Genomic DNA, 26534 nt, shown 5'->3' with positions numbered 1-26534 from the left:
CACGTGGAATATTCCCTGCAGTTTAATTTCCCAGGGTTTGACAAAACACCAGGTAACTACGTTTTCGTTACATCTACAGCAAGAGATTACGCTACAGCCTGATAGAATCAAGCCAATTTTTTCCTCCAAAGCTAATCCCATGTTGCCTGACCGATTGCTTTAGGTAGCAGTCGCCAGTTCAAAGACCCCCCATCTCCACCGTACCATGTCCCTGGCTGTGCCAGCATGACTGTTGGGGGCTGCGTGGTGGACTGGATTGGAAAGCTGATCTACATCAAAAATAACCCTGACCAAATAAAAAGGTTATATTTAACACCAGTCATTTTCCTGGGTCTGGTTCACTGCACAGACCCGCAAGCAGCAGCACGGTTACGCTGATGGGGTGGAGAGGAGATGAAGGTGAAGAGGTGCGGAAAGAGCCATTTCAGCCGACAAGGCTGCAGTTTGATAAGCATTTCTTTAAGCAGTCTAAATTGTGACTTCCAATTCCAGCTGACCCCCTCCTAGCTCTGCTCTGCACTGCATCAGTCATTCTTCTCTCCCTCTGCACTATCTACACCCTCATGTGTTTGCAGCCTCACGTTTTCCCCTTGGCTGAATTTCTGTCATTTCCCTTTGTAAGCCGGTTCTTCTAGCCCTCTCATCCTTCTTCAACTTTTCTTTGAACTGCCTCGAATGTGCCAGCACTTTCATTGAAGTGGAATTCCCCAGACTGAGCGCAGATTTCCATATGCAGCTGCACCGGGGTCTGTGGCGAGGCCGGTTACCTCTGCGATCCAGAGGGCAGCACCTCCCTGCTCGCCATAGAAACCCCGAGTGTCAGCCTGCCTTTGACGGGCATTACCACCCATCTCTCTTTCAGCACAAACACTTTCAAACGACTCCTTCCCACTGAATAGCGATGCTGCGGTTTATTTTTTCCCCCAGGAGGCATCTGCTCTCGCCTCCCTCTGTCATCCTCCCCCTCGCACCCCCCCTCACCTCCTGCTTGATTGGTTTGATGGGCTGATGGTCAGACATCCACCTGGGAGAAAACTCTGTCCGCTGCAGACGCTTCTCCTGAAACAGGGTCGAGAATTGAGGGAAGGAAAAAGAGAGTGGAGGAAATTAGGGCACATTGGTGATACTGGCAGGAGAAACTCTGGGGGCTAGAAGTGACCATGAAATCCCTATTAGCTTTACAAGGGTAGCAAACAAGCACACTGAACTCAGCCCAAGAACATCGTGCTGACTGCAGAGCCCATTTTACAAAGCCATCTAGCCAAATGATCACGTTGCAAATCTGTCTCACCTGAAAACATTCAGTTGATGGACAATGCCCTTCGGAGTTTCAGGGCTCTGACACACCAGCTCAAGCAGACTTAGCTAGGACAGCTAAAGCAGCCATCAGCCCCTTCAGCAGAGACCGCTGAGAAATGGCAGTAAAAGTGGAATCACAGGCAGTTTGCATAGAAAAGCTAGGCTGTAAATCGCAGCAGTTCAAAAGCAGACAGAGATTCCCTGCTAGCAGAAAAGGGACACGGAACACGGCTGAAGACAGTAACCCCTTCAGCCATCCTACCTATGCTGCCATACAATCATGAACCAGATCCTTAAGTATCGACTGTAGCCCTGCCACTCCACGGGGAGAGCCTTGCTCCCCGTACACAAGCTGAACAGCCCCTGCATCCACAACACTTGCAGGTTGGAGGTGGGGGGAGCAGGATGGGGTGACAGGCTGCCTGGGTTTAGCTCTCCTTCAGTCAGCAAACGTCCATGCTCTTGGAAGCGGTCAAAGAGAGGTAAACAGGATATCATGTCTCCTCACCTTCTGTGCAATCATGTTGCAGATCTCCGGCAGGAAGTCTTCACTCAGGAGTTTGTAGAGCTGCCGCTCTCTAAGGGAAGTCCTCTCTCTGAAGCTCTCTGTGACCTGCCTCCACTCCTCTTCCGTCTGACACAGCAGCCACCATGTCCCACGGCCAGGCCCTTGGGACCCTTCAACAACATGAAAGATGTTATCTCCACAGCAGTTATGACTAACAACTTCTCTTTATTCCTCCTCAGGGTTCAGGAAGAGCAAAAAATATTGCCAATGGCCACTGTTATGGGAAACATGCTCTTTGCCACAGACCCAAAGCTCTCTTCATCCACCAGAAGCACTGCTTCCTCCCCTACAGACACTGAAACTGATGCCAAGATACAAAGGAAGTACACAGGTGAAGAAATAACGGTGGCACTTTGCAACACACAGGTAGTATGACATCCCTGTAGCAAGCCTCCATTCCAGTTATGAAGGACCAGAGAAAAGGATTTAGTTTGTTTCTTGTAATGGAGGCTGTCAGCCAGAGCAGGACATACATAAGGCAATGTAAATGTCTGGTTTAGTCTGGCAGCAGAATAAAACCATTAAAAATTAACGTTATTTGAAACAAGCACATTTTTTTCTGGGTTTTTTTTTTGGTAGCATTGCAAACCTTTGCTGCGGTGAATAAATCCTCCCATTCTCCCTAACGAATCATTTTGTTTGCAGGCACTTGAAAGAACAGAAGAGGAAGTGAAAGATGGGGTTCATCGGGCTGCCAGATGAGGGGGAAGTTCCAAAAGTTCACATTCCATCCCTGCTTGATCCAGAGTGGGATCTGAAGCAGATCACCCACTGCTCTGAAGCATGTCCCAACTACCAAGACACTCTGAGCTATTCCGCCTTGTGTGAAACATTTGAATATTAATTGCAGAGGAAAGACTCTCTTGCATGGTGGTTGGAACACCCATCTGGACAGGGGGAATGTGGTTCCTGCTCTGTAAATGTTTGCACAGAGCAGAGAAGCCTCAAGGGTTGCAACTTGCATGCTTTTGCCCTGGGATTCTCTCTAAGCAGAAAAGGTTGTGGGCCAGTTTTGGGGAGGGGGAAGACGTTGGTTCAAACCCCTTCAAGACTGAGTGGTTCTCAGCTCCCTCTGGACTTTTCCAGAGCTAACCACTGGCTACTGGAAAGAAAGCAATGTCACACCCCTACTGGCAGATGTCATGCAGCTTCTCACCGCATTTTCAAGCAAATTAACTATGAAAAAAATACAGAAGCAAAAAACAAAACCCCTTTCTCTCTGAACCCAACTCTGGGCCCTTTTGTAGCCATGAGCTGCCAGTGGCTCTGGCATGCAAGCTATCAGGTTGCCCCAGGACGACTGGAAAGCTGCAACCTCCTTCCAGCCACCTGCCCTCTGTCAGAAACCTCCCTGCCACAACAGTGGCACAAAGTGAGCGTGTGCTAGCCTCAGGTCACAGGCCAGCCTACAGCTTAACCCACCCTTGGCTTCAGCTCAAATTAATGCACTGGGGACTGGTAACCAAGGTGGTGAAGGATCAACCATGTGCTGGTTTCTCCTGCCCTGGCTAGGCGAAGCCATCCCCTGCTCACCCGCAGCAGGGAGCTTACCTGCACAATGCCCCCAGAGCCTGCACCCTTGTTTACCCTTCCCTTGCCAGCTGCCTATGGGGGACTTGTTTCAATAGCAGCCAGGACTGAAGCACTGTTTTGTGCCACCAGAAGATTACTCTGAAGTGACACAATTTGCTGGAAGACAATGATGTGATAAAACCCCCATCGCGTCATGCGCATCGCTCCAGCTCTGCCACCCTGCTCGGGAGCAGCCACCAGGAAATCTGAAGACAAAGGGTGAAGGAAGGAGGCATAGGAAAGACAATGCCACCCTCGCCTTTTATTGTGGGGCAACAAGTAGGCTGAGCCCCTGGGTTATATGGAAGCCAATGGATCCACATGTATGACAGATGAGTCCCAGCTCCCTTGAACTCACTTTCACATTATGTTGCCAACTCGCTTATTCTGCTTGTCTTGTTAACCCTTAGGTGGGTATCCCCAAGACATCATTTACTGAGCTCAGCCACCCAACCAATGGTAAGGATAATGAAAAAGGTTCTTCCTTCCCTCTCTTGGCATCACTGACACCACTCTCTTCCCAGTCGGAAAAAACACACCTGCTACAAACAGGGGCTTGCATTCACCTCATTGCCGTAAGAGCAAGAGCCGTTCACAGCCTATTTCCATCAACTTCAGCGAGTAGGTGGGCCCCCAAGGCCTGGTGTAACCCAATAGGTTAGGTTTCTTCATCCCAAACTAATTCACAATAAGACAGGAAGCCTGTAGGTGCCCAGGCTCCCAAGCTGGAAGGCACTCTGTAATGCCAACCCCTCCTTCCAAACTCTGTCCCAGCCACCGGCAGAAAGACTCTCCTATTCCTGAGGAAGGCATCTCTCTGGGCGTTGATAATTTAAGAGCCATGTTAGCTGCTTGTATCAACCCTGACCCCGCGAAATCTCTTTACCATTTCTTATCTGAGTCTCATGGATTAGCAAGTTCTCTTCTGCCTTCTCCCTACCAAAAAAGAAAGAGAAGTGATACAATAAATACATTACTTCACATCACTGAAATGCAGCTGCTTCTGAGGAGAAGAATGGGGGACACAGCAACTATTCAATGCACAGCAAAACCATGAAAAAACCACCATACAGAACACACGTTCGAGATATATTTTCACATAAATATTTATCGGAGCTTCTTAAAATTTTGTGAAGTGAAGGGTCCAGGCTGGAGTTTGGCAAGGACAGTACTTAAATTCTTAGAGGAAGCATCCCAAAATCTATACTCGCTCAAGTGGCCAGGAGTTTTGGCTTCAAGCATTCTTTATCAGACACACATCCCCTAGCACTGCAAGGAGGAACTACATCTGAAGTGAGGTGGTTGGAAGAGTGATACCCACTGTTTCACCAAACTTGGCTTCCAGCTCAGTCAGAATTTTCTTTGGAGAGCGATCAAAGCATCCACCAAGTCTGAGCTTGCTTCACTTCAGAGATGCATTGAAATTATGGCTGCATGGTATATACATACTTATTGGGGGAACCCCAGAAGTACATTATACTTCCCTCTGGGAACATATGCATTTTAGATCTATTGCAGGAACAACCTTTCCATACCTCAGCAGATTTTCCTCCATTAGTTTTTTCCGCTTTGGGGGTCGCCCTCGTCTCTTGCCCGTTTTCCCAGGAACATTTGGGGTGTTTGTCGGGCCCCCACATCCCCTGCGAAATGGCAAAACCACCATGAAATATCTGCTGAGCAAAGGAACTGTGGCTGGCAGGATGGGAGAAGGGCAGGGAAATCAGAACAGCTGCTAGGAACCCAACCAAAGGAGGGATTAAATCAGAGCAGCAAGCAGCAACGGGACGGGGAGGGGAGGAGAGGAGGGATTCCCACTGGCTGGGAGCCTGATCTGGGAGCCGCCGGCACGGTGCGGGGCAGACGGGGAGGAATGCAGTGGGGTAGGCAGCATCGCTCCCACAGCAGGCTCTCCTGGTGCCACAAAGGCTGCAGGCTGGCTCTGACACAATGCACGACGTGGGGCAGCTCGCAGTCTGCTTGGCAACTCCAGTCTCGCCCCACACTGCCCCAGCCCTCTCCCAGGCCCCCCCGGAGATGCTGCACGCTCCCCCCTGCTGCCCTCCAACACAACAGCCGTCAGGCGGAGTCCCCTCCAGCCAGGCTGGCTGTGCCATCCCCCCCGTCACCCCCTGCACCCAGACACGGGGGGAATGTGTGGGGGCTGTTACCTGTCTGGAGCCAGCTCTCCGTTGGTTTTCCCCTGCACCGGGTCCTCCTTGTACATCCGCGTGCCATAGAAGTACCAATACAGGGCACCACTGCTGTCCTCACCTAGCGGCTCCACGCGGAGGCTGTCAGCATCCAAGCCCTGCGCCCGCCGGGAGCCCCCCGCCAGACAGTGACAAGTTGAAAAGCAGCCACATTGTCACACAAAACATGATGACACCCCTCCACAAATATCTCCCTCCCTCCTCCCCTCCCACCATGCCACAGCAGCAGTACAGCTGCTCCTCCGGGCTGAGCTGGGAAAATGTTACTCCAGGGGGAAAGCGACGTTTGCTCCCTGTCCAGGGAGGGATTTAGATTGGCATCTCTAATTTGAATGGCCTCTCTCATTTTAACATTTCATCTCTGGTGCTCCTGACAGGGAAGGTCTAATTAGTGCTGGCGACAGTCACACACAGCCCTGAGAAGCTCCCTCCCCACCCCCACCCTTCCCCCAGCTCCCCCAGTACACTTCAACCCCATCCTTTCATCTCACACCATCCCTCAGCAAGGCAGTCTCGGCTCTCACAGCCCTGCCATTACCACTGGAGCATCTCCAAATTCACTCTTTGCAGGAAGAGCAGCCAATGAAGCCAATTTTCTTAGTTGCCCCCACGTTATGAATATATCCACACAGGACAAGGGCCCCAGGAGCAGTCCTGAGTGCTTGCCTCGCATCCTCTGCGAGGCAGGGGAGGAGATGGGGAGCTGCTGACCCACTGCACTGCCACCGATTAGTAGGCCTTAAAATACACTTGGTAGCATCAACCCTTCTCTTCCCAGGAAAATCTGAGCTGGCTCAGCTCTTGCGGCCACACAGTTTCCCTCATCCCTGCTGCCCAAAGCACCTTGAGGAGGTCAAAGACATCATCTGCATCAAGGCGGTAGTCACAGAGGCGGTGCAGGATCTCTACCCGGGTGCGCAGGGGCAGCTCCTGGAAGGTGGACTCCCGCAAGGGGTTGGGTTTCCCTTCCTCCAGCTCCCAGCGGTAGTTGATGATGTCCTCCAGGTAGCTGTGAAACGTCTGGGATCTAGCCAAGGAAACAAAGTCCCACACACTTACTGTAGTTTGCCATGCCAGAAACACCTGGTGCAACCAAGCAACTCGAACAAGCACAACACAGAGACAGCTAACACAGGAAAACTGTGCCCCGCAGCAGCTATGGTTAGGTGCAGCTCTGTAACTCAGGTTCCCAAAACACAGCAATTTCATTGCAACACCATGGGATTTCACGCTATACACATACAGCTTGCAGGACTCTGCTACTGTTGTTTCTTTCCAAGCTGAAAGAACAAACTAACTAGGATGCCAACTCAGCCTTGAAATTTTCCATAGCTGATCGTCTCCTCCTGGCTTTGCTGCTGTATGCTTCCCATACTCCTGTTGCGGCCCCTATTCTCTTCTCCCTCCATACCCAAAGGTGCTGCCACTTTCTGCCTGTTCCTCCACCAGTGGCTCTAGCAGGACATCTGCACAGTCCCGTTAATGCATGTGGCTGGACCCCTGCAACACAACAAGGCTCATTCCGAACACGAGTGTATCTCCCAAACAGGATTCAGCTCAGTCTACTCTAGTCTCCCCGATGATCAAGCTGAACACTCAAGCTTTATCATAAACTTTGCTACTAAAACAATCTTGCTCATTTTCTAGTTGGGCCACTTTAAGCCTCCTTTTTGTTCCCAGCAGTTCATCATATAGCCCAAGGAAATGCACATTTCTTACCCTCATCTGGCATTGAGGGTAAACGTCCCCATCTAACAGGTTAGATTGCTGCTTAAGGCTAGAAGAACTCCTGTTTATATTTTAATGAGACTTAAGTCCTTATTTCGACTGCTGAAAATTTCAGAGGAGGGACTGAAAAAGGGCTGGCAGGGCCACCTGTCCCTAAATACAAAACTTTCTTAAGATCAGTCCATATCACTTTGAGTCCTGAGACTTGCCAGGCTCTCTCACAGCCTGCTCAAGTTGTGTACCCTAAGCACAGCAAAGGGGGACCCTTCCATGGCCCAGTCATTCTTGCACACACGGGAAGTCCATATGCCAGCAAGAACACCACTGGGTACACATTCCCACCAGCTCTCAAAAAGGCAGCTCAACTTGATAGGTTTTTGGCACAAACAGATTACTCTATATGATTAATGGAACCGTGCCAGTGCTACAGAATTGCATTTGCCTGAGAAATTGCTAACTACTACAAAACCTATTATTTTTTAACAAAGAGACAGAGGAGTGCAATCCAGCTGAAGAAAGATCATTAAAAGTCAACAAGAAGTTAGCTATTAGGCTGGGGGCTTCACATGTTCAGTGAAGACCGGACACCTTTGCAAGGACCATGACTGGACAGTGACTGCAAGAGCGAAGGAACAGATGCCACACGATTCCCCAAGCCATGTCCACCTGGCAGCATTCCCCTTCCTCCTTCAGTGGAGAGAAGTTGATGCTACCACCCTGCAGATCACTCCCCAGCAGTCTGCTGCTTTCTGACGTCAAACGCAAGCTGACCTCCCAGAGACAAATCCTCTCACGGTATGAGTGTTACCAGCCCTCCGGTTGTATGTAACAGGAGATGCTTGAATGCACCTGGATCAAGCGCCTTCTGCAGCCTGGTGTTTTCTCTTTTCTGCATGACATGAGCAACGCATTGGTATTTCCAAGTATCATTGTTTTGCCCCACCAATATAAGCAATCAAGTGCAACTTGAAACAGTCCCCTATGCTGACGAAGTTCAGTCGACAAAGGACTGGCTGTTTTATGAAATTATTTCTGTGCTGCCTCAAGTACTAATTTTAGGGTAAAAGCTACAGCAACTATCCTTTTTCAAAACGAACTATTCAGTGCACAGTACACCCACCTGAAGTAGCTCTGCATTCCCACAGTGTCTTCCTTATGTACCTCGAGACCCAATCCAGTCTCCAGCTAAGACTTCAAAGTATGACACTGGATTCTCTTCACAGACTTTTTATCTTTAAAAGTGCTATTTGATCACACACTGCTTAAATGTTAGATATTTACTGAAGCCATTGGATTAAAACAAAAAAAAAAAAAGACAGACAGATTTGACTAGCTTTCAGAACAGAAACAGTGATGAGAACATCCTTTCCTGAAAGGAAAGCAATACCCGTATTTGGATGCTTAGTCCATTGCAGGTGGGGAATGACTGTAAGCTCTCAGAGAGCATCTGAGTTCCAGCCCCATGATGTCAGTTGTCCAACTCTCAGAGCTCAAGGCAGAACATTATTTTATCAGATCTGACACAGAGGCTCTGGCTATTTCCAATAAAATTGACTGAAAAAACCAGTTTCCCTAAGATCCTGTGAAACTAGTGGGTGACGTGGGATGCCAAGAAGAAGCAAAAAAAGTAACAGGGTTTTACCTACTCCTATGTTTCTGGTTATTTTATTTCCCTAACTAAATAAAGGGAAAGGCATGGAGCAGACACTTGCACCCGTTGCATGAGTTCACTTATCTTGCTCTACCATTCTGGCTGCTCTCAAAGAAAATTGATCCAGGAAGCCCCTCAATTCCAGAAGATCATCTGAAATCTCTGCCTATGTAACTCTCATTCCCCTTGGGGACTGGCTCTGTTGACTTAACCAATTTGGTTTGAGTTTGACTTTCACATAAGTGGCTAACACTAGAAATTTCTGTCATCCACCCAGTGTTCGATACATTACAAGCTCTGTTCTCAAGAGTACTTTGAGTTCCTACCCCCATCAATTTTCAAAGACAGCTACTGTGCATTTGTCGCTTTGAATAACGATAGAAATGAAAACCAGAGATGGGAACCAGATGTCTCAAGGCATTCCCAGTCACTCTCAATCTTACCCAATTTATATTTTCCCTCTTAATGGGGGCCGGCCTCTTTTCTCCAGACAAATCTGAGGTGCTCGTCTTCAACCTGTCTGCCACACCTATGGTTAGCCTCACTTAGCCTGTCTCTATTAAATTTCCCTTTGAAAAAGGTTTCTGAAACATCCCCCTTGGTTTGGAGAAGAAAATCTGCAGGGAGCACAGCAATCTGTGAGAACCCTGCCCTTGGAGTTCTTCCCCACACAAAGCAGAAATGCTCAGGACTAACTGTTCATTCAGCATTATCCATAAAATACAAACCCAAGAATCAGACAGACAGGGTCCAGGTGTGGAAAGACCTGGATGCAGTCTCTCAAACACCCTTTTTTCAAGCTTACTAATAGGACAGTGATACACCTGCAGGTGTGGCAAGTCCTACAGAGCCTCTGCTGCAGTTAAGAACCTCCAAAAACCCTTTTGTAGGTGGGAAGAAGGCAGCAAGGAGATCACTGAGCTGAGAAAGGTGTATCTCTTCTCCTGAGGTTCTCAGCATCACTGAGACTTGTAAAAACACTCAATCAACAGAGGCAATGTTAGGTCAGCAAAGTCCTTTCTCTACAAATCAGAGTATTCCCAAGGAGGATGAACTGGTACATGGACACACGTATCCAAAGGAAAAACAACTCTCTCCTGAAAGTACATTGGGGGTCCTAGAAACAATTTACAAAAAAGTCTGGGACCATGGGCCACGACTGTCACGCACATCTCAACCACTTCTACTTCCCCCCTGCTGTACAGCACAAGCTTCTTCCATACAGCTCATTAACCAAGGAAAAGTATTACAGAATTCACCTACAAGAGTTCAGAAAAGTTACCTCAGAGTATTCTGTAACTGTAAAACTTCAGCCTTCCCACTGACTTTCTTTCCACCCCAAATTCACTAGCACCATTAATATCACAGAAAACTGAGACAAACTTTCCCTCCCTTGTCACAACACTGCTTACTTTGCAGTTGCCACCCGATGTACAAAGCAATTTGGACAGCTGTAGGGGGGAAGTGGTGGAATAGTACATGTGTTTCTATGTGGTACATCCCATATGGATGATGCAGGTGATTTCTTGCGAGCCCAATGCAGTTCTTAGCCTTGTCCCTGGCTTTGCTCTAAAACCCCAGTGTCGTTATCAGCGGTCCCTACCTTTTCCTGCAATGATTAGAAAGGAGGTCAAAGCTGAATCGCACCTGTGGCTTGAAGTTTTAATCATACATTGTGGACCTCTACATACACGAAAGGAAATCTGGGGCACAGGGAAGGATGCAACCTAGCACATCGGTGTCAAAGGGGAGGAATAGCAGGAGACAATCCACAAGAGCACCAGCCAGGTTGCAGCTCAAGTTGCCTGTGACCTTTAGGAGCAGCTGCAAAAAAATCAGGGCATAAAGAAGACAAGCCGAAGGAGGGGCTCCTCTCCAACATGGGTATCCGCGTCCAGAACAGTCAGAGAAATGATACACCCCCTGAGAGCTCAGCGCCGCAGCCCGGCCATCTGCTGCCCGGCTGCCTCCCAAAGAGGGAGGTTTCTCTGTGCTCCAGGAGAGGGGAGCTGAGGACTCCTCCCCCCGCCTGGCGATCCCAGATCCCAGTCCTCCCAATCCGGCAGTCTGCCTGCGCCCTGGCTTCCCCTGCCTGCGGAAGAGGCACCCTGCCCATCGCCTGGGCTGTTATCCTGCGGGGCCAGGCGCGCTCGTCACTCTGCCCAGCTTCCCAGGCGGGCTCCTTTGGGGACCTCTGGAAGAGAGGGTGAATATTTTGCAGGGTTGATGGGATATATGGAAAAATTTGGTTGGAGCTTCTGGTGTGCACACTTGGAAGGGAACAGCTGCACCTACAGACCCCAGCCCCACAGGCACCCTGTAGGGCAAACTCAATGTGAAATTCCTTCTAAGTGAGCCCAGCGCCATTGGGGGTGGAATTACGCATACACACACACACACTTTTTTTTATCCTCATGCCCAAAGGAAGCAGAGCCACTTGTGCTTTTAGTTTTAAAGTCTCCAAAGTAAATCAAATCTTGGCTGGGAAACTGTAAACAAAATCAAGCCAAACAAACAAAAGCAAAACGAAACACTGATTCAGTAAGAGAGTCCCCTTGTCAATCTGCACTTCCCACAGGCAGGGTGCCATGGCCCGAGTGTGGAATTACTGTCACAGCACACTTTCCTATCGGGTCTATTGCTGCCAATTCTGTTATGGGTACCCCCTCTCCACTCTCCTTAAAAAAAAACCCTAACACACACACACCCCCAGCACCCCCCCTTTCCCCAGCTACAGGAGCAAATACTGGATTAAAAGAAACATTAGGGTAAGGAGCTGGAAATACTGGAGACAAAAATCTTTCAGCAATGCTCAGATACTGCTGGCACACACAAATAAGCCTTCAGAAAGTTCAGATGCCAAATCATTGCCTGGACCTACTAGCTAGAATATCTATCATGTTGACAATGTTTTAAGTCTCTTGTTTCATTTAATTTACAAAATGCAACAGAAGAGTAAATACTGGAATGCTCTTGATCTAAAACTGCTGGGAAAATGGCAAGTCTGACCTATGTCTAATCCCAGACTGTATATTGTTCTGTACTTGAGATTAAAACCAAGAACCCTGACAAAACCAGAGGACAACAGAGAGCAGGAAAAACGACAGACCTCCTCCACCTCCTGCCCAGGAGTAGTATGTGGGAGGACCATGGAAAATAAGACTGGGGGAGCTCAGCGTTTCCCTCAAAGACTGTTTAAACAGGAATATAATTACTCTCGCAGTTCCTTTTAAAGAGTTAACCAGTAAGAAAAATAACAGAGGTGATACTTTTGCCTGGCAAAAGCTTTAAAAGCTGAAAAAGACTTGGATTTCCTCATCCACCCAGCACAAGCACTGCTTTTACAAGGTTCTCAGTACTAAATGAAAAAAAGACTTCTCAAGCATCTAATTCACAGCATACAACAGAACTGGTTTTGCCTCTGTGATCACTCCAGTTAAAAGAAACAACAAAAAAAATCAAGGTCTTCTCAGAACAGATGTTTTATCATGGAATTAATTTTATGGACTGGAGATATTTCACCTTATGGGCTGGCACCTTTTAAGTTTTGAATTGGCAAAAAGGCACCAGCTTGGTGTTGGGAGTCACTCAGGTGTTAATGAGAGCATTAACTGACAGATGGCATTCAAGATATTTCTCCCCTCTCCAATGAAGACAGCTTCTTTGCTACAGCAGAGATCAGGAAAGCTTAATTCTTAACAAGCATACAATGCTTTGGCACAAAGGCAAGCCCTCTAGAAGGTAATGGGAAGGATTCAGGGTTTGCTGGGATGACCTCAGTCAAACATCATTAACAGGGTCAGGAGAAGCAAAGCCTATTTCAGAAGGAAAAAAAAATAATGTAAGGGCCCCCATGATCAATCTATCGTGGCTTGTCAGAAAGAGAAAGCTTAGGCTGACCTTAGAAGCAATATGAGTTACTACTACCAGCCTGACCTTGAGCTCTCATGTAACAATGGAGACTTTTTTTTTTTACTGTATTAATGAGCTTTCTTATCTGAGGTGGAGGAGGAAGCCTTATGGACCAGCTTGTACTTCACCTTCAAACAATTTACCCTACTGAGAAACTAAGTCAGGCATGATGCAGGGGAAAAAAAGATACTAACCCATCTTTCTGGGGGAGAAAAGGGCCAGGTGGGTATATTCCCCATTTTCTTCCAAGCCCTCTGTGTGCTGCTCACTCAGGTGTGCAAGCCAACAGAAAGCACACATTCCTCAGACCATGAGCCAACTTGTCAGCAGGGCATTCAGACTAGCAAAGGCTCAAGGGCAGCAAACACCTTGAAGAGTCTCTCCTCAAAACACTTCACTGTGGCAGAGCAAAATGACCAAGAAGCTGGAGATGCAGGAATCATGACCTTAAGCTTTAACAACCACATTTCGTTTCCAATTCAGCTAGCAGCGCCATTAACCGCACCACTGTTCTGCACCACTGGTGCGGACAGACTTCATGAACTCCAGCCAGGAACACTCTCAAGCGGAGTAGTAACTCCTGGCCACACCAAACTGGAGACAGACCTCAGCAAGGTCCATCCCTGGCAGAGCCCTAGTGATGGAGGAAACAAACACCCAGGCTCATCCTGCTTTTCAGTGCCCTCTCTCTTTTGATTCATGCCTGGAGAAAACCACCTGCCCTACAAGCGGCTGTGAACAAAAGGAGGATAGCTGACATGAACAGACCCTGAAACAGACCACAAAATGGGGAGGGGGAGAGGGATACAATCTAACTGGACTGATCAAAGCTCCAGAGTGAAGTCTCTCTTCCTAGAGTCAGAAAGACAGCAGAGATTGCTGGAGTACAAGACCATCACCAAGCATGTACAGGCCTGCCTCTTGTCTTTCACTGCTAGCTAGAACTACTTTTCTGAATGCAGACATTGCCCAAACCTCAAGTAATTCTGTGACTTACCTGTGTGGCCATCAGGAGCACTGGGAGGCAAGGGGAGGAAAAAGACACCTGAAGAGTCAAGGGGTGGATTGCACTGAGCGTGACAATGACCTTTGTTTTCACTGTTGCTGAACAGGGGAAGACATTCTTGCTACACTACAACCACGGTTTTGTTTCAAAGCATAAGGACAAAAAAACACCCAAAACTGGTTAGTAAATGTTAATGTAGCTGTAGCTCTTCTCTAAAGTAGTCTGGTCTAACTCCTGGATTTGGCAGTCTGAAACATGAATGATAGAGGTTTCCACATCCACGAAAGATCCACCCAAGTCTTCCACAGAGGTAAAGGACAGCAGAGTAATTTCAGCACCCTAGCAATTCCTGTTCCCTGCCCCTCACTTGTCCACCCCATAAGTTGTTTCCAGAGCTCAACTGTGGCACCGAGACCACCCCCAAGAATATGCCGAAGAGATGCTTAGAGAAGACATCAGGCTTCTGGACCTCTCCTCCAACATGACAACATGAAGTCAGGACAGGAGTTTCTCCAGCAGAAGGGCTGCTTCATCTTGCTAAGGAAATCTAATTTACATGGTTAGATGCCAGGGAATTCATTGCCTTCCCAGCTAAACTCCTGAAGTGTTCATGTTTAGGAGAGGGGGGAAAAAAATCAGCTAAGCAAAGCCAAAGCTGTCATCAGCTAAGAATACTCCACTCCTGCTCCCTCTGTCTTCCTCCATCTTACCTCGAGTGATCTTCCATACAATAAAAACTGGGGAAGCTGGAAGGGGAGCTGGCAGATATGCTGTATCCCACAGAGAAGGAGAATAGGAACAGCTATGGAGCGAGGCAGTGTCTCCAGGGAGGCTGAGAGAATGGAGAGCTGATGTGGGCTGTCTAGTCTAATAAGGGATCACACCGCAGGAGCATGTGCTGGCTTGACAGAAGCAAGTGCAGCCACTTAACCTGGGTATGACAGCTGAAGTGGGAGTGTTACTTTGCTACCCCCCAAAAAAGGAAGAGCATGAAGCAAGAAGGGGAAGCCACAAGGTTACCACAGCTGCCCACCCTTTAGGCAGGTTCCAGGTCCAGAACCTCCAGGAGGTTCTCAGTCCAAGTGCAGACTTCTCCCCCCAGCCACGGTGGAAAAAGTTTCCAGCTTGGGCTCTTTAGCACTACCAGACCACACTCACCAACTCTTGAATTAGATGGAGATGCCTTTTTACCTGCTGTGAGCTGTTATGTGCTGCCTTCCACCCCTTTTCCATCACACAAGGAACAGGAGGCTGCAAGTCCACCCTCCAAAAGGAGGCACCAGCTGTAGGGACTGAACTCATCATGCATGCCTGTGTGGCACAAGGCCATGCTCTGATCTTCCCCAGCTGCCTATGGTCAATGCAGCTCCTGTGATTTGGCTTTTATCTAGCAACCGCCCCACACGTGACATAGCTACTGGGGGCGACTTGTTTGTTATTTTACTGAGAGAAGGCAGAAAAGCAGCTGAGATACCAGCACAGATACAGCACTGTCCCGCATTGGCCTCTTCTGAAAAGACTCTTCCCTTAGGCTGGCAAATGCCAGGGACAGGCAGGAGGAGTGCTGAGATAAGTGTCTATTTGATCTGCTCTCCCCCATTTACCCTGGCTCTTTCACTGCTTTATGTTCACAAAACGCCAAGGCAGCTAATCAGTGCTCTGTGACCCCTGTTAATTGGGCTGTGTGAGAGAAAAGCAGCACCGGCAGGAGAAATCACACATACCTGTTACTTTGAACTGTCCTGTCATTGTCTGTCTCCCTGCTTGCAGGCGCTCCAAGCACCCTTCTGTGAGCCAGGGCTGCTCTATTTTCGTCACCACCTCCAGGATCAGCAGGAGGGGCCACAAGTGTTTTCTATGGTTGTCCTACCTCTAACACCTCAAAGTACAGGGAGGCAACAAAGAGGCACGCTGTTGCTTCTCCTTCTGTGTGAGAAGGTGAAAGTGATTTTTGGTGAAGGAAATGCAATCTGAAAGCACTGATGGCCCTCCTTCCACCTACACCCAGCTGCTCCTCACTGCCCTTATCTGCCTCTCTGCTGCTCCCCCTCTCCGTCTCCATCATGATACCAGGAAGCAGTAAGCAGATGCCCAGCATCCATCTCCCCATCTCAAGAGACCAGCAGTCTATCTGGCCAAGTAAGCCACTGCAAGAAAGCAAGTGGTGCAGAGATGTGAAGCATTGGATGAAAGAGGTTGAATTTGCCAAGCCTGGTGGATCATGCAGTACTTGGAGGGTGAGGAAGACACATATGGTTAACTAGATGCACACTGAGTCTGTATTTGATTTTTAGGTAGGAGCAAGGGCTGCTTGCATGTTTTTGTTGTTTGATTAAGGAAAGGAAGAAATAGGAATATGAACAGCAATAAAACCAGAGCAGCCAGAAACACCCCAAACAACAGCTAAAGGTGTCTGGTGCCAAAGGAAGGGAAAGTCCTGGCGGCAAAGGGGACGGGCAGGAGGATGCGTATGCTGCCCAGACAGATTCAGAGAACATTAATGGGACTAAAATGAAACTTAAAATGTGATGACTGTCAGTTTTTCAATGCTAGCTCAACCCTTCCTTCAAACTCAGTAAGTCTCTGCACAGTCTCCATGACAGGAAGATCTGTGCTATCAGAGCATGCAGCATTTTGGGGCAGTGGCACGGACAGAGAAGCAGGAACCCCCTCCCCCACTACTGATGCTGCAATTTGAGTGAAAATTGATAATGACAAATCAATGGGTTGGATAACTGGATTAAAAAGGGGGGGAAATAATTCTGCTAAAAGATCCTGGAACATCACTGTGGTGAGCAAACAGTATAGCTACATATGTTTGTAAAAACATTAATTAAGGTAGCAATAGGTGAACGGAAAGGATTATTTACCTTGAATGAATACAAAGAAGAGATGATTTGAGACAATTTTAAAAATTGTCTTTTTCCTTAATTATAACTGCATAAATACGATTAATCAAGTGATTATGCTATTTTCTACGGGCATTTTTGGGTTTGACTCGGATGACCACGTCCACACCGAAGGTGTGTTTAAATATACCTACCCGGCTTTGCCAGCATATAAACCCCACAGATACTCTGTACTTCACCATTTATTCAATTTTACGTTTAAGATACTGTAACAAATCAGATGCAGTAACAAATCAGTTGCCTTCAGTGTGATGTACGATCCATGGGAGCAGTAAGAGGAGGTTTAAACTCCAAGAACAAACAGGTCTGTCATCAGCCACTAACATGTATTTGTCTACCTACCATCATGTTCAGACATGTGCTACAGCTCCAGCATAGAGGAAACCAGGTGACATTGCAGCTACTTTTTCTCTTCTTGCCTATAAATAGAGACTACAGTTCTTTGAGATATGGCTGAAATTGTAAAATACTGTGTATCTGGAAATATATAGGAATCTCCAGAAGATTCCTGGTAAGATGGTCTGTCAGATATCCTGCTATCTGAGTGGGAAGAAGAGTTGAGTGTCTGTCAAGCAGTAAGTGCCCTCTGCTTCTTCACTGGGGGTTGCACTGGACAGTCCATCAGTCATAGAGGAGACAAGATGCATGTCCCCAGCAGTGCCAGCCACTTTTTTCCTGCCTTGAGTAATCAATCTGTTGAGCTGAGGGAGCCCAAGAAAGAGGCAATATCAACTTACTGAAACTTTACCCAGAAAGGGAAGCAGAGGTGGTACTGGAACAGGGTGGTACCAGTGCTGATGCCATCACGTGTCATGTCTGAGGTAGAAAGGACCAAGGAAAGAAGTTATCTCACCCCAAGCACCTATGATAAATTAATGGTAGAACTGAAAATGCCTCTATTGTGCCTAAAGAAATTTTGGTGTCAAGCTGGCAAGTGATACTGTGGGAGGATACAAGGGAGGCGTATGTCACCTCTTGCCATGTGATGACATTGATCTTGGCTGGGGAAGGGCCAGGGAAAATAGCTTTCAGTAAGCCATGAATTCCTTAGCATGCTAGTGGATAGCATCAGAGAGCCGAGGAGAGTCGGAGCCCAGCGCTTCCTTACCCAATGAGATCTATCCCTGCAGCCAGACTGGGAACACACATTTTTCCCTGACAGTATGCTCAGATCAAGTGGTAAGAATCTCCCGAGACCCTGAATGCAGAGTTTCCTGTCAAGTTCAAAATCAGAAAATAAGTGACAGACGCCACTGGCAAAGGCAGAATGGCAGGAGGCAGAAGAGAAGTCCTGAGCCTCAGAGCCAACACTGAGGTGTGTACTGAAGGCACTGGAACGTATGCTGGTACTAAAAGCCAGGAAGGCAACACTAATGAGATGTCATGATGATCAGTCCTGAAGCTGGTGGTACCGGTGCACGAGACAGAGGCGCAGAGTAGGAGAGCCAGCTGAGGGAAGAATGCACTGACCTGCAGGGCGCACCTGGTCCCCCAGTGAAGCATAAGATCACCAAGAGAAGATTAAGCAATACTGATGCCAAACTGGAGATTTTACAGGCCCATCAGCAAGCAGCAGGCTTGACGACACTGACAGACTCAATGGCATCAGTAAATTATGCCACTTTTTGGATGCAATGGAAAAGCAAAGTACCTAGGTTCTCCTCAGAGCACACGCTCATGAGGCAATAAGTCTGAGACACAGCAGTTCCTGGGGTCAGTTTTAGAGCTCGAGCTGCAATTTCTGGGCCTCAAAACAAAACCCTCTGACCTGGACATTTCTGAGCACAACTTAACAAAGGGAGGTACCTTTCTCACTGCAACAGACGGGAGGCCAGATTTTTGTCAGCCTTGTAGAGGAAGTCAGACAAAGGCAGAGGGGTCCCTGGGCAGGGTGAAATGCTGATCCTGAAAGGCCCTGATCAGCAGGTGAAACTCCTCCAGTCCCTGCATGGATGGATGCCTCCCAGCACCCCTCAGGAATTTGCATTGCCGCATTCTTCTCTGCTCAGTTTTTCCCCAAGGCTCATCAGACACTTAAGACATGAATATCTGAGTGAATATCTGAATATCGATCCCACAGCCAGGACAGCTTTTGAAGCTTGGGGGCTTCTGCATTGCTCCTGTGTCAAGTACTTTTGTCTTTGAATAACAAAAGGCAATCTCTTGAAGGATCAAAAAGGAAAACAAAAAGAACCAGTGTTAGAACTATTTGTTAACTAACCCAAGAACTAACAGGTTGTTTGATACAATAAAAAGGGAGAGAGAAGGATCTGGGTGCTCAAGAGGGAAACAAGTACCTTGGGGGAAGCCAACTCCGCCAGCTGGGGAGGTGGGCGGGAAGGACTTGGGAAATACTGGTGTGGAGTGAGAGGTCTGGTAAGATGCAGGCTGCTAGCTACTGCTTTGAATGGTTCTACTATGGGATATTTTGGTTCATGCACACTGGGTGCACAGCCAGCGCATACTGATCTGACCTGAAAAAGACATGCAAGGAGGGGTGTTGATGGCCACAAAGACAAAATGAAGTGTGAGAACCACTGCTGCATCCTCTGCCACACGCTGCTTCCACGTGCATGCTTTGGTTCTTAAGGCATGGTGTTTTTTCTCCTTTGTTTTGTATCTTGTTCTATGTGACCTTGACAACAAGCCTCACAGCATATGCCCAACGACAAGACACTCCAGATGTGATGAAAGGAAGGTCAAGCCATAGCAGTCTCTAGCTCAAGGATGAACAAAGCCTTCTGGATGGTCCAGAATAAAGGAACTTACCTAGAGCCCAACTTACCACCTTGTGAACTGACCTGGTAAGACAGCATGGGCTTTGGTCCATCTGTGATGGCATTTCACTTCTCCCATCAATTACCTTCACCTACATCTAACCAGGCTTCAATACCTGCTTGACAATTTTCAACCAACATATGCTTCTTTCTTTCTACTATTGTTATTTGATGGCAACACTTTCAGAAGAGAAGCAGATCAACCCTTGGGAGCTGGAGCCAATTAAATTACAAAAGACCCAAATACATCTCCCTGTTTTCTGAAAGAGCAAATAGGAATGAGGCTTACTGTGCTTCACATTCAGACTGGAAGAGGATCATTACTTACTATTCATTTCTGGATCCTTGAAGAACAAATGAAGCCAGCTTAATGCAGCATTGTTCATTCCTAGTGCCCATCAAAAGAAAGCATGCTCCCAATCCATAGCCATAAAGGAACACAACAGCATTGCTGTGCCATAAGCTCTTCCAATTGTTTAGGGGCTGTAGAGAGGACCTTACAGTGATGATGAGCACTGTGGGGAAGAAGCTAGAGTCATTGTCTTGGTGAGGATGGGGAAGTAGGACACATGCATGTAGTATGGCACAAATCCATATGAAACAAGTCCTTATGTGCCCTGCTGCTCATAGAAAAATATGCTTAATGGGGGAGGAAGAGTCCCTTCTAAGGCAAAAAATACCTAGCATGGGGTTGCCTTGAGGCAAACAAGCTTAGGAAATTCATTGCTTAGAAGCAGGCCCACACATTACAAATTTCTGGGGCCAAAAGATAAAAACAAGTTTTTACAGATAAATAAATGGGTGCTAAAATCATCCCTTTTGGGATCCATTTCAGAAGAGGTCTTTTCTCCTATTTTCTCTAAAGCTTAAACCACTACACTGGTTGAGCCAGAAAGAAACTGAGGAAGTATGGAAGATAAAGTGAGAGAAAAATTAAAAGTATAGGTGACACAGAACAGAGATTGACATGGCACACCAAATTATCATAGTGGTTTAGCAGCTGCCCAGCAGCTGCCCCAGCTGTTCACCAAGCTCACTGGGGCTAAAAGGCTCCGTGAAAGTAATTTCAGAGCTTCTTCAATATTTACCCTTGGACTAAAAATCTGTTTCTGAACCTGGCTGAGGTGCTGGGAGGTGGCCTGCAAAGCCAACTATGCTGGAGCAAAAATCCTGCACCAGTGGTTTGGAGCATCACTATCTTGAAGCGCACATCTCAAAAGTGAGGGTAAAGGTTTCACATGGAGGGCACTTCCACATCCTGTCCCCCTCTCTCCATCGTTCTTTGTCTTCTTCCTTCGAAGAAGATGTTTTCACTTGCCTTCTCAATTTTTTTCTTCATCGTTGCTTTATTCTTCATCTCCAGAGTACTTGGTTTGCAACATCAAGAACTTAAAAATACAGCTGTCCTTTTCATATTTCAAACTCATGACATGGACATGACGACATCACTGTGGTCTCCAGGATTCTTCGCTGCATTCGCTCTTTTAAGTGTAGCCACCTACTCCTCCCTGCCAATGTCTTGCATAACTCCCTCTCCCCAGCTATCCAAAATCGATTTGTCTCTCACCTGTCTGCCCTAACAATAAGAGCACAGTTTCCATGCTCTATTTTTCTTCCACCATTTTCAGTCCTTATGCTCCACCACCACGTCTAAGGAACAGCACTTCCAGAGCGTGCTACCAACTTTTCTTCAAATTACTCTTTAAAGATTCATTTTATCCATCTGAGAATCAAAGACATTTACCTAGTTTTATTTAAACTTGAACTATGTAATTTTATTCCACTGTGCTTCTCACTAATCTCTGAATGACTGTGTTATTTTACTGCTGTAATCTCATCCATCCGTTCCCAACACCTGCCAGCTGCCTCATTTTCACTTTTTACCCTTTAAAAGGCTCACCTTGCATGGTTTGCCTATTATTATAATAAATATTAATACTAGATTCAAGATGAGCAATGTAGCCACTTCATCTCCCTTGCCCCCTCATGGTATCTCCTGTGCCAATGATACTGGGTCGATTCCAGAGGCCATCTACCAATCTCCATGATGTATGCAAGGCAGCACTTGTTAAAAGTCAGACCGTAAATAATGCTGATCTTGTTGATATTGACTTGGCATTCATGAATCTGATTCTGAGTTAGTGAGGTGCTTTGTGGCTGGGCCATTGAAACAGTTGTTATAATCAAGGTCACTGGCACAACCGCACAAGCTGGCTGTTACAGCTCCTTCCCAAAGTTGGTGGTCCCCAGGTCTGCTGTGACTGAGCTTAGCCTGGCTGCCCCAGATGTTATGGCACAGACTGAAGCGTTGAATTCATTCAGATTGTTTTAGTACTTTAGCTTAGCTATTCCCACATCCCAGTTCACCACAGTGTCCACAAGACTGAAAACTTGGCACTGATTTTGCCAACTATCCCTGGCCGCTGACCTGCCACTTCATTCCCTAGACCAGACAACATACAGCAGTTCCTAAACATAGGCTCATGTAGTCACATGCATCAGGGCAATTTTAAGATGTTAAGCATGTCATTGAGGTCACTTTTACCAAAGCATGAGACGTGGGGTAACCCCCAAAGTAGCCTGTAAAGACACAGTCCACAGAATAAAGGACAAGGACAGAGAAAAGTGGCAAAGCAGAAGGAAGAAGCTGAATACTTGGAGCTATTAAACACAGTCCTCAGAAATGGGCATTCTGCCCTGATGGGTTAGAAGATTTCAGATTATCCCTTATCTCTTTCTGATGAAAGCTCAAATAAGTGATTACGGAACCAGCATTAGAAAATAAGCAGAACAGAGGCAGTATTCTTGATTGGCAAGTCAACAAGTAGAGATTACAGCTCTTCAGATGCCCTGCTGACAGTATTTCTCAATGCCACCACTAAGGATACGAAATAAATAATTAAGACAATTCTGGGGGAGGGAAGAGAAGTTAAGGACTATCCTCTTATTATCCATATTAGAACAAACCAGGCACAAACTACAAGCCAGAGACTCCAAGGTTAGTTCACAGATCCAGAAAGAGCTTAAGGTGGGTGCACCAGACAATCCACTTGAGAAGAAAAAATTCCAACGCGTTAAGGGAAGAAATAACAAGAAAAAAACCACCTGAGGTTCCTAAGGAAGCAAATACCGTCTGTGATGCCACAGAAGTCAATTAGACAGTTTTCAGCTACAGCGATGGACCAATCTCCTGGGGTATAAGAAAAGAATCTCACGGGTCATAGGCAAGACCAGAGATATTGTTTTTGTTCCTCCTCGCCTTCTGGCACCTTTGTCCATGTTGAAAAAAACAACCAACCACCACCATGTTATAAGAAAAAGCTATTAAAATGTTTTTCAAGAGACAATAGCAGCATACAAAATGCCTTCCAGTGAGAAATATGATAAAGTCATTGAAACTTCTTATTGCCAACACATTAGAAAAACAGCAAAAATGCAGTAACAAAGCAGTGGAGAATGACTTTCACCCAAAGAAATGCTGAACAGCAGAAGCTTTTCTGGATTATTTTAGTTGAGTGTACACATCCATGTCACACCATCACTTCTTACTTAAAAACAGCTGCAGAAGGCTCCTGCTGCGGCCGCTGCCGTTAGCTGAAGCTCTGATCTTCCTGTCTTGATACAAGTCATCAAGTCGCATTTCCTGCTGGAATTAAAGTGGCAGCCCCTAGGGACTGTGCAGCTGCCCAATTTATACCAGAGAGAGTCTGAAGCAATCCCTACTATTTTTTCAAACTGCTTAATTTTTATTTATTTATTTTTTATAAACCCCAAATTCTATTCTGAGTTTTCTCCCTCCCCACTCCTCATTTTCCAGGCATTTGCATTTTGAAACAATTAAAAGAAATCATAGACATTTTAAGGTCTGTGCACAGAAGCTAGAGGCAGGAACAATGTATGGGTAAACTCCCTGGCATCAAACCAAACCGTGCCTATAGCACAAAACTGAGCCAAGAGATCAAGCAAAAAGCTTCAAGAGTATTAGTTATTGCACTGTTAGGAGTTAGATGGTATGGATGGTGTATTAATACTATGAAGGGTATTTATAAAGCTGCACATCATGGCACAAAAGTATTTTGGGTCACAGTAAAAAAAGAGAGCAACAGGGAAACTGTCCTGGCCAAGTGCTCAAACCACCCGGTGCCAGGCAAGGACAGCTATGAGGTCATCACTAAAGATGCTAGAAGCCAGAAATGCAGACTACCGTTCTTCTTTGTTCTGTACTTCTACAGTGCTTAACACAGCAAAAACCAGGTCAGTGAAGAGTGTTCTTAACAGCTATGATAAGTTATGATAAATAAGAATTTGGAGAAGAACACGTGGCATCCCATTATGCAGACTCTAGTTAAACACAGATATCTATAACTTAAAGAAGGTCTTAAGTTACCAGACATTCAGCACTCCTTAGCCATCAAGCAGGATACCAAACAGTCTCTCCTGCATGATTCCTTTTTTGTAAAAAGGCTGTCATAAAGAATATCAAAACCAGGACAAAGGCGCTCTACTTCAAAACCAAGAATCACAGAACCCTACACAAAAGTATTAATCTAATTTTTTTTTCAACAAATAAAAAGCAAATTAAACTAGAGTATGTTAAATTGTGCGTTAGAAGGGGTCTCAGCTACGTTCCACTTCCAATATTACTCAAGAGCACATTATAATTAGCAAAGGTATGTGACAGTTTTATACCCCTCTATGATGCATGATTAAAGCCAGGCAGCCAGCTCCACTGCAAGTTCTGCATGCTGTCAAAACAGATGTGACAAGAACTACAAGCTGCTCCTAGACAGACTGTGAGAAAACAGGCAGGTAACATTTTGGCCATCAAAGAGGTAAGACATGATACAAAATTAATGAAACTTCAAAACCCTTCGGAGAGGTAGGTAAACTGTGTTTTACAGGAAGTCATATGAAGCATCTTGTGCTTGAACCGCAGAGATCCAGCCCAAGAACAACAATGAGAACAAGCTCCTACCCTCCCCTCTGAGGTGCAACAGGGAGCAAAGTTTACAGCCTAAAGATTAACAGCTCACAGCCTCGGCATGAGGGATGCAGAGCACAAATGACTGGAAAAATTGCTGCTGCAACACCACTGTGATGATCTGTGAAACGGCTGATTTTTCCCACGTGAGACAGATACCTACTATGTCTGCAACAGAAAAAAGGGAGTCCTCGCCCATTGTGGAAAACCAAATCTAAACTCTACACAAATTCTACCTCTTACATGCACAAGGAGAATTTCAGGCTTTAAAAACACATTCATTTTGGATGAATATTCCACATCTGATTTGTACAATATGAAACAAACAGTGGAGCAAGTTTGTTTCTGAGAAATGTATTCAAGCCCTTATTTATCTACAGATTTCCATATTTAGACTACATCTTAATGCTTCTTCCTTTCCGACATCTCTCTGCACACAGCACCTTTCCCTCTGTTCCCTGGTAGCCTCCCCCATCGCTTCCTCCGCAGTGCTTCAGAGCACCTCTCCCTAACATCTCAGCAGCTGCAGGTGGTTTTGCCGATACATTCCTTCAGCTGTTTCCACCGTGCTGCTCCTGTTGTGCTCTTTTCCCCATCTCTGCAGAAATGACTTCTCTCATTGTTCCCCTGCCCATGAGACAGTCCCCTTCCACAGGAGGTGCTGTGGAAAGGGTGCAGCTGGTTTCTCCCTCAGGCACCTCATGCTTTCCCTAGTACAAACGTTCAGGTGAGGTGTAATTCTCACAACTTCACTGGGTGATTTTGCCCTTCTCCATTTTCTATGGCACTTCTTGTATACGGACAGACACATAGCAACAGCTACATAGGTACCTACCTATGCTGCACACGCACCTTGACTAGGCTGCACAAAACCACAGTTGTGATACTAGCTCTTCCTTCTGCGATGACCTTACCTCCTTGCAGCTTTTTAGCATCTTGGAGCTAACCAAGGCACAGGCACAAACTGGGACCTACGTGCAATACTGAATAACTACACATTGTTGAGCCTCCAAGTGCATCACCTAACTGTGCATGAGTGTATATGCATTTGTACATGTGTCACCTTTCCCCAGACAGACAACTTGCCAATGCCCAACGACTCACTTGTGATTCATCCCTGAAATTTATTAGTTAAAACAGCTGAGAAAGGGGAGGAAATTAAACAGTGCAATTGCTAAGTGGACACTCTTAGATCTGGAGTGTAGGAGAACCTCACAATATGGAATTTATGAAATGTACCAAACACAAATCTTGCACTACTTCTACAAGAGTGAGCTGGTTAAGGTGGGCAAAATACTTAAGCCACTACTTTCTGGCATTTCTGGTATGAAGAAATAAACTCGCTGCATGTTTACAAGCAAAGTTATATTGCTCTGTGGCTATTTTGATGAAGAAGGGACACGATTGCAGTCCCTTCACAATCAAGCTTCTCATCACATCAGTTTCATTCAGAGACAGTAAATGCAGTGCAGCTGCCTGGTTCAGGTCCTGATTCCCATTTTTGCTGAATGTCAATGCAGCAACACAAGAGAACTTACTTAAGTGGCAGATATATATATCTAAAAACCTATACATTTTGTAGAACATAAACAGTTTTTTAGAAATAGAGCTTTCAATGCAAGTACCTATGGTTATACCTATGCAACAGCCTAAGCCTCTGCACCACAGGGAAATCTTGGGAGCAGGATTGCTTAACACCTCTTCTAAGCAACTGCAAGTGTTGCCAAGCTGTCTTCATCTCCACAATTATGCTTTGCTATTAACATGATTCACAGAAGAACAAATGAAACACACTACAACAAGCCTTTGTTATCACTGGGAGCCCATTTCACTGTGTGAGTGGCGATCCTCTGAAGAATGATGCTCTACAGAGGTCTCAGTTTGGGAGGCTACTTTGGTGGATGATAACAAACTGTCTCTG

The 26534-nt window shown here is 46.5% G+C and overlaps 1 protein-coding gene across 3 annotated transcripts in view; it reads right to left on the bottom strand.

Moving 5' to 3' along the window:
- Positions 1 to 26534, bottom strand: part of LOC130150084 (chromatin remodeling regulator CECR2) — a 102564-nt gene that overhangs the window by 25062 nt on the left and 50968 nt on the right. For 2 of the 3 annotated variants that reach the window (XM_056340639.1, XM_056340641.1), the window contains exons 3-8: positions 6493 to 6676; positions 5608 to 5747; positions 4975 to 5079; positions 4326 to 4375; positions 1808 to 1977; positions 982 to 1059 (exon numbers count right to left, since the gene is read on the bottom strand). In XM_056340639.1, the coding sequence (XP_056196614.1) occupies positions 982 to 1059; positions 1808 to 1977; positions 4326 to 4375; positions 4975 to 5079; positions 5608 to 5747; positions 6493 to 6676 (727 nt within the window). The remainder of the gene's footprint in view (positions 1 to 981; positions 1060 to 1807; positions 1978 to 4325; positions 4376 to 4974; positions 5080 to 5607; positions 5748 to 6492; positions 6677 to 26534) is intronic. The other variant, XM_056340640.1, reaches the window with a different exon arrangement.

Source organism: Falco biarmicus, chromosome 5 (assembly GCF_023638135.1).
Source record: "Falco biarmicus isolate bFalBia1 chromosome 5, bFalBia1.pri, whole genome shotgun sequence".
NCBI classification, from domain to species: Eukaryota; Metazoa; Chordata; class Aves; order Falconiformes; family Falconidae; genus Falco; species Falco biarmicus.
The sequence above is the reverse complement of the archived record's forward strand: the minus strand, read 5'-3'. Positions and strand labels throughout refer to the sequence as shown.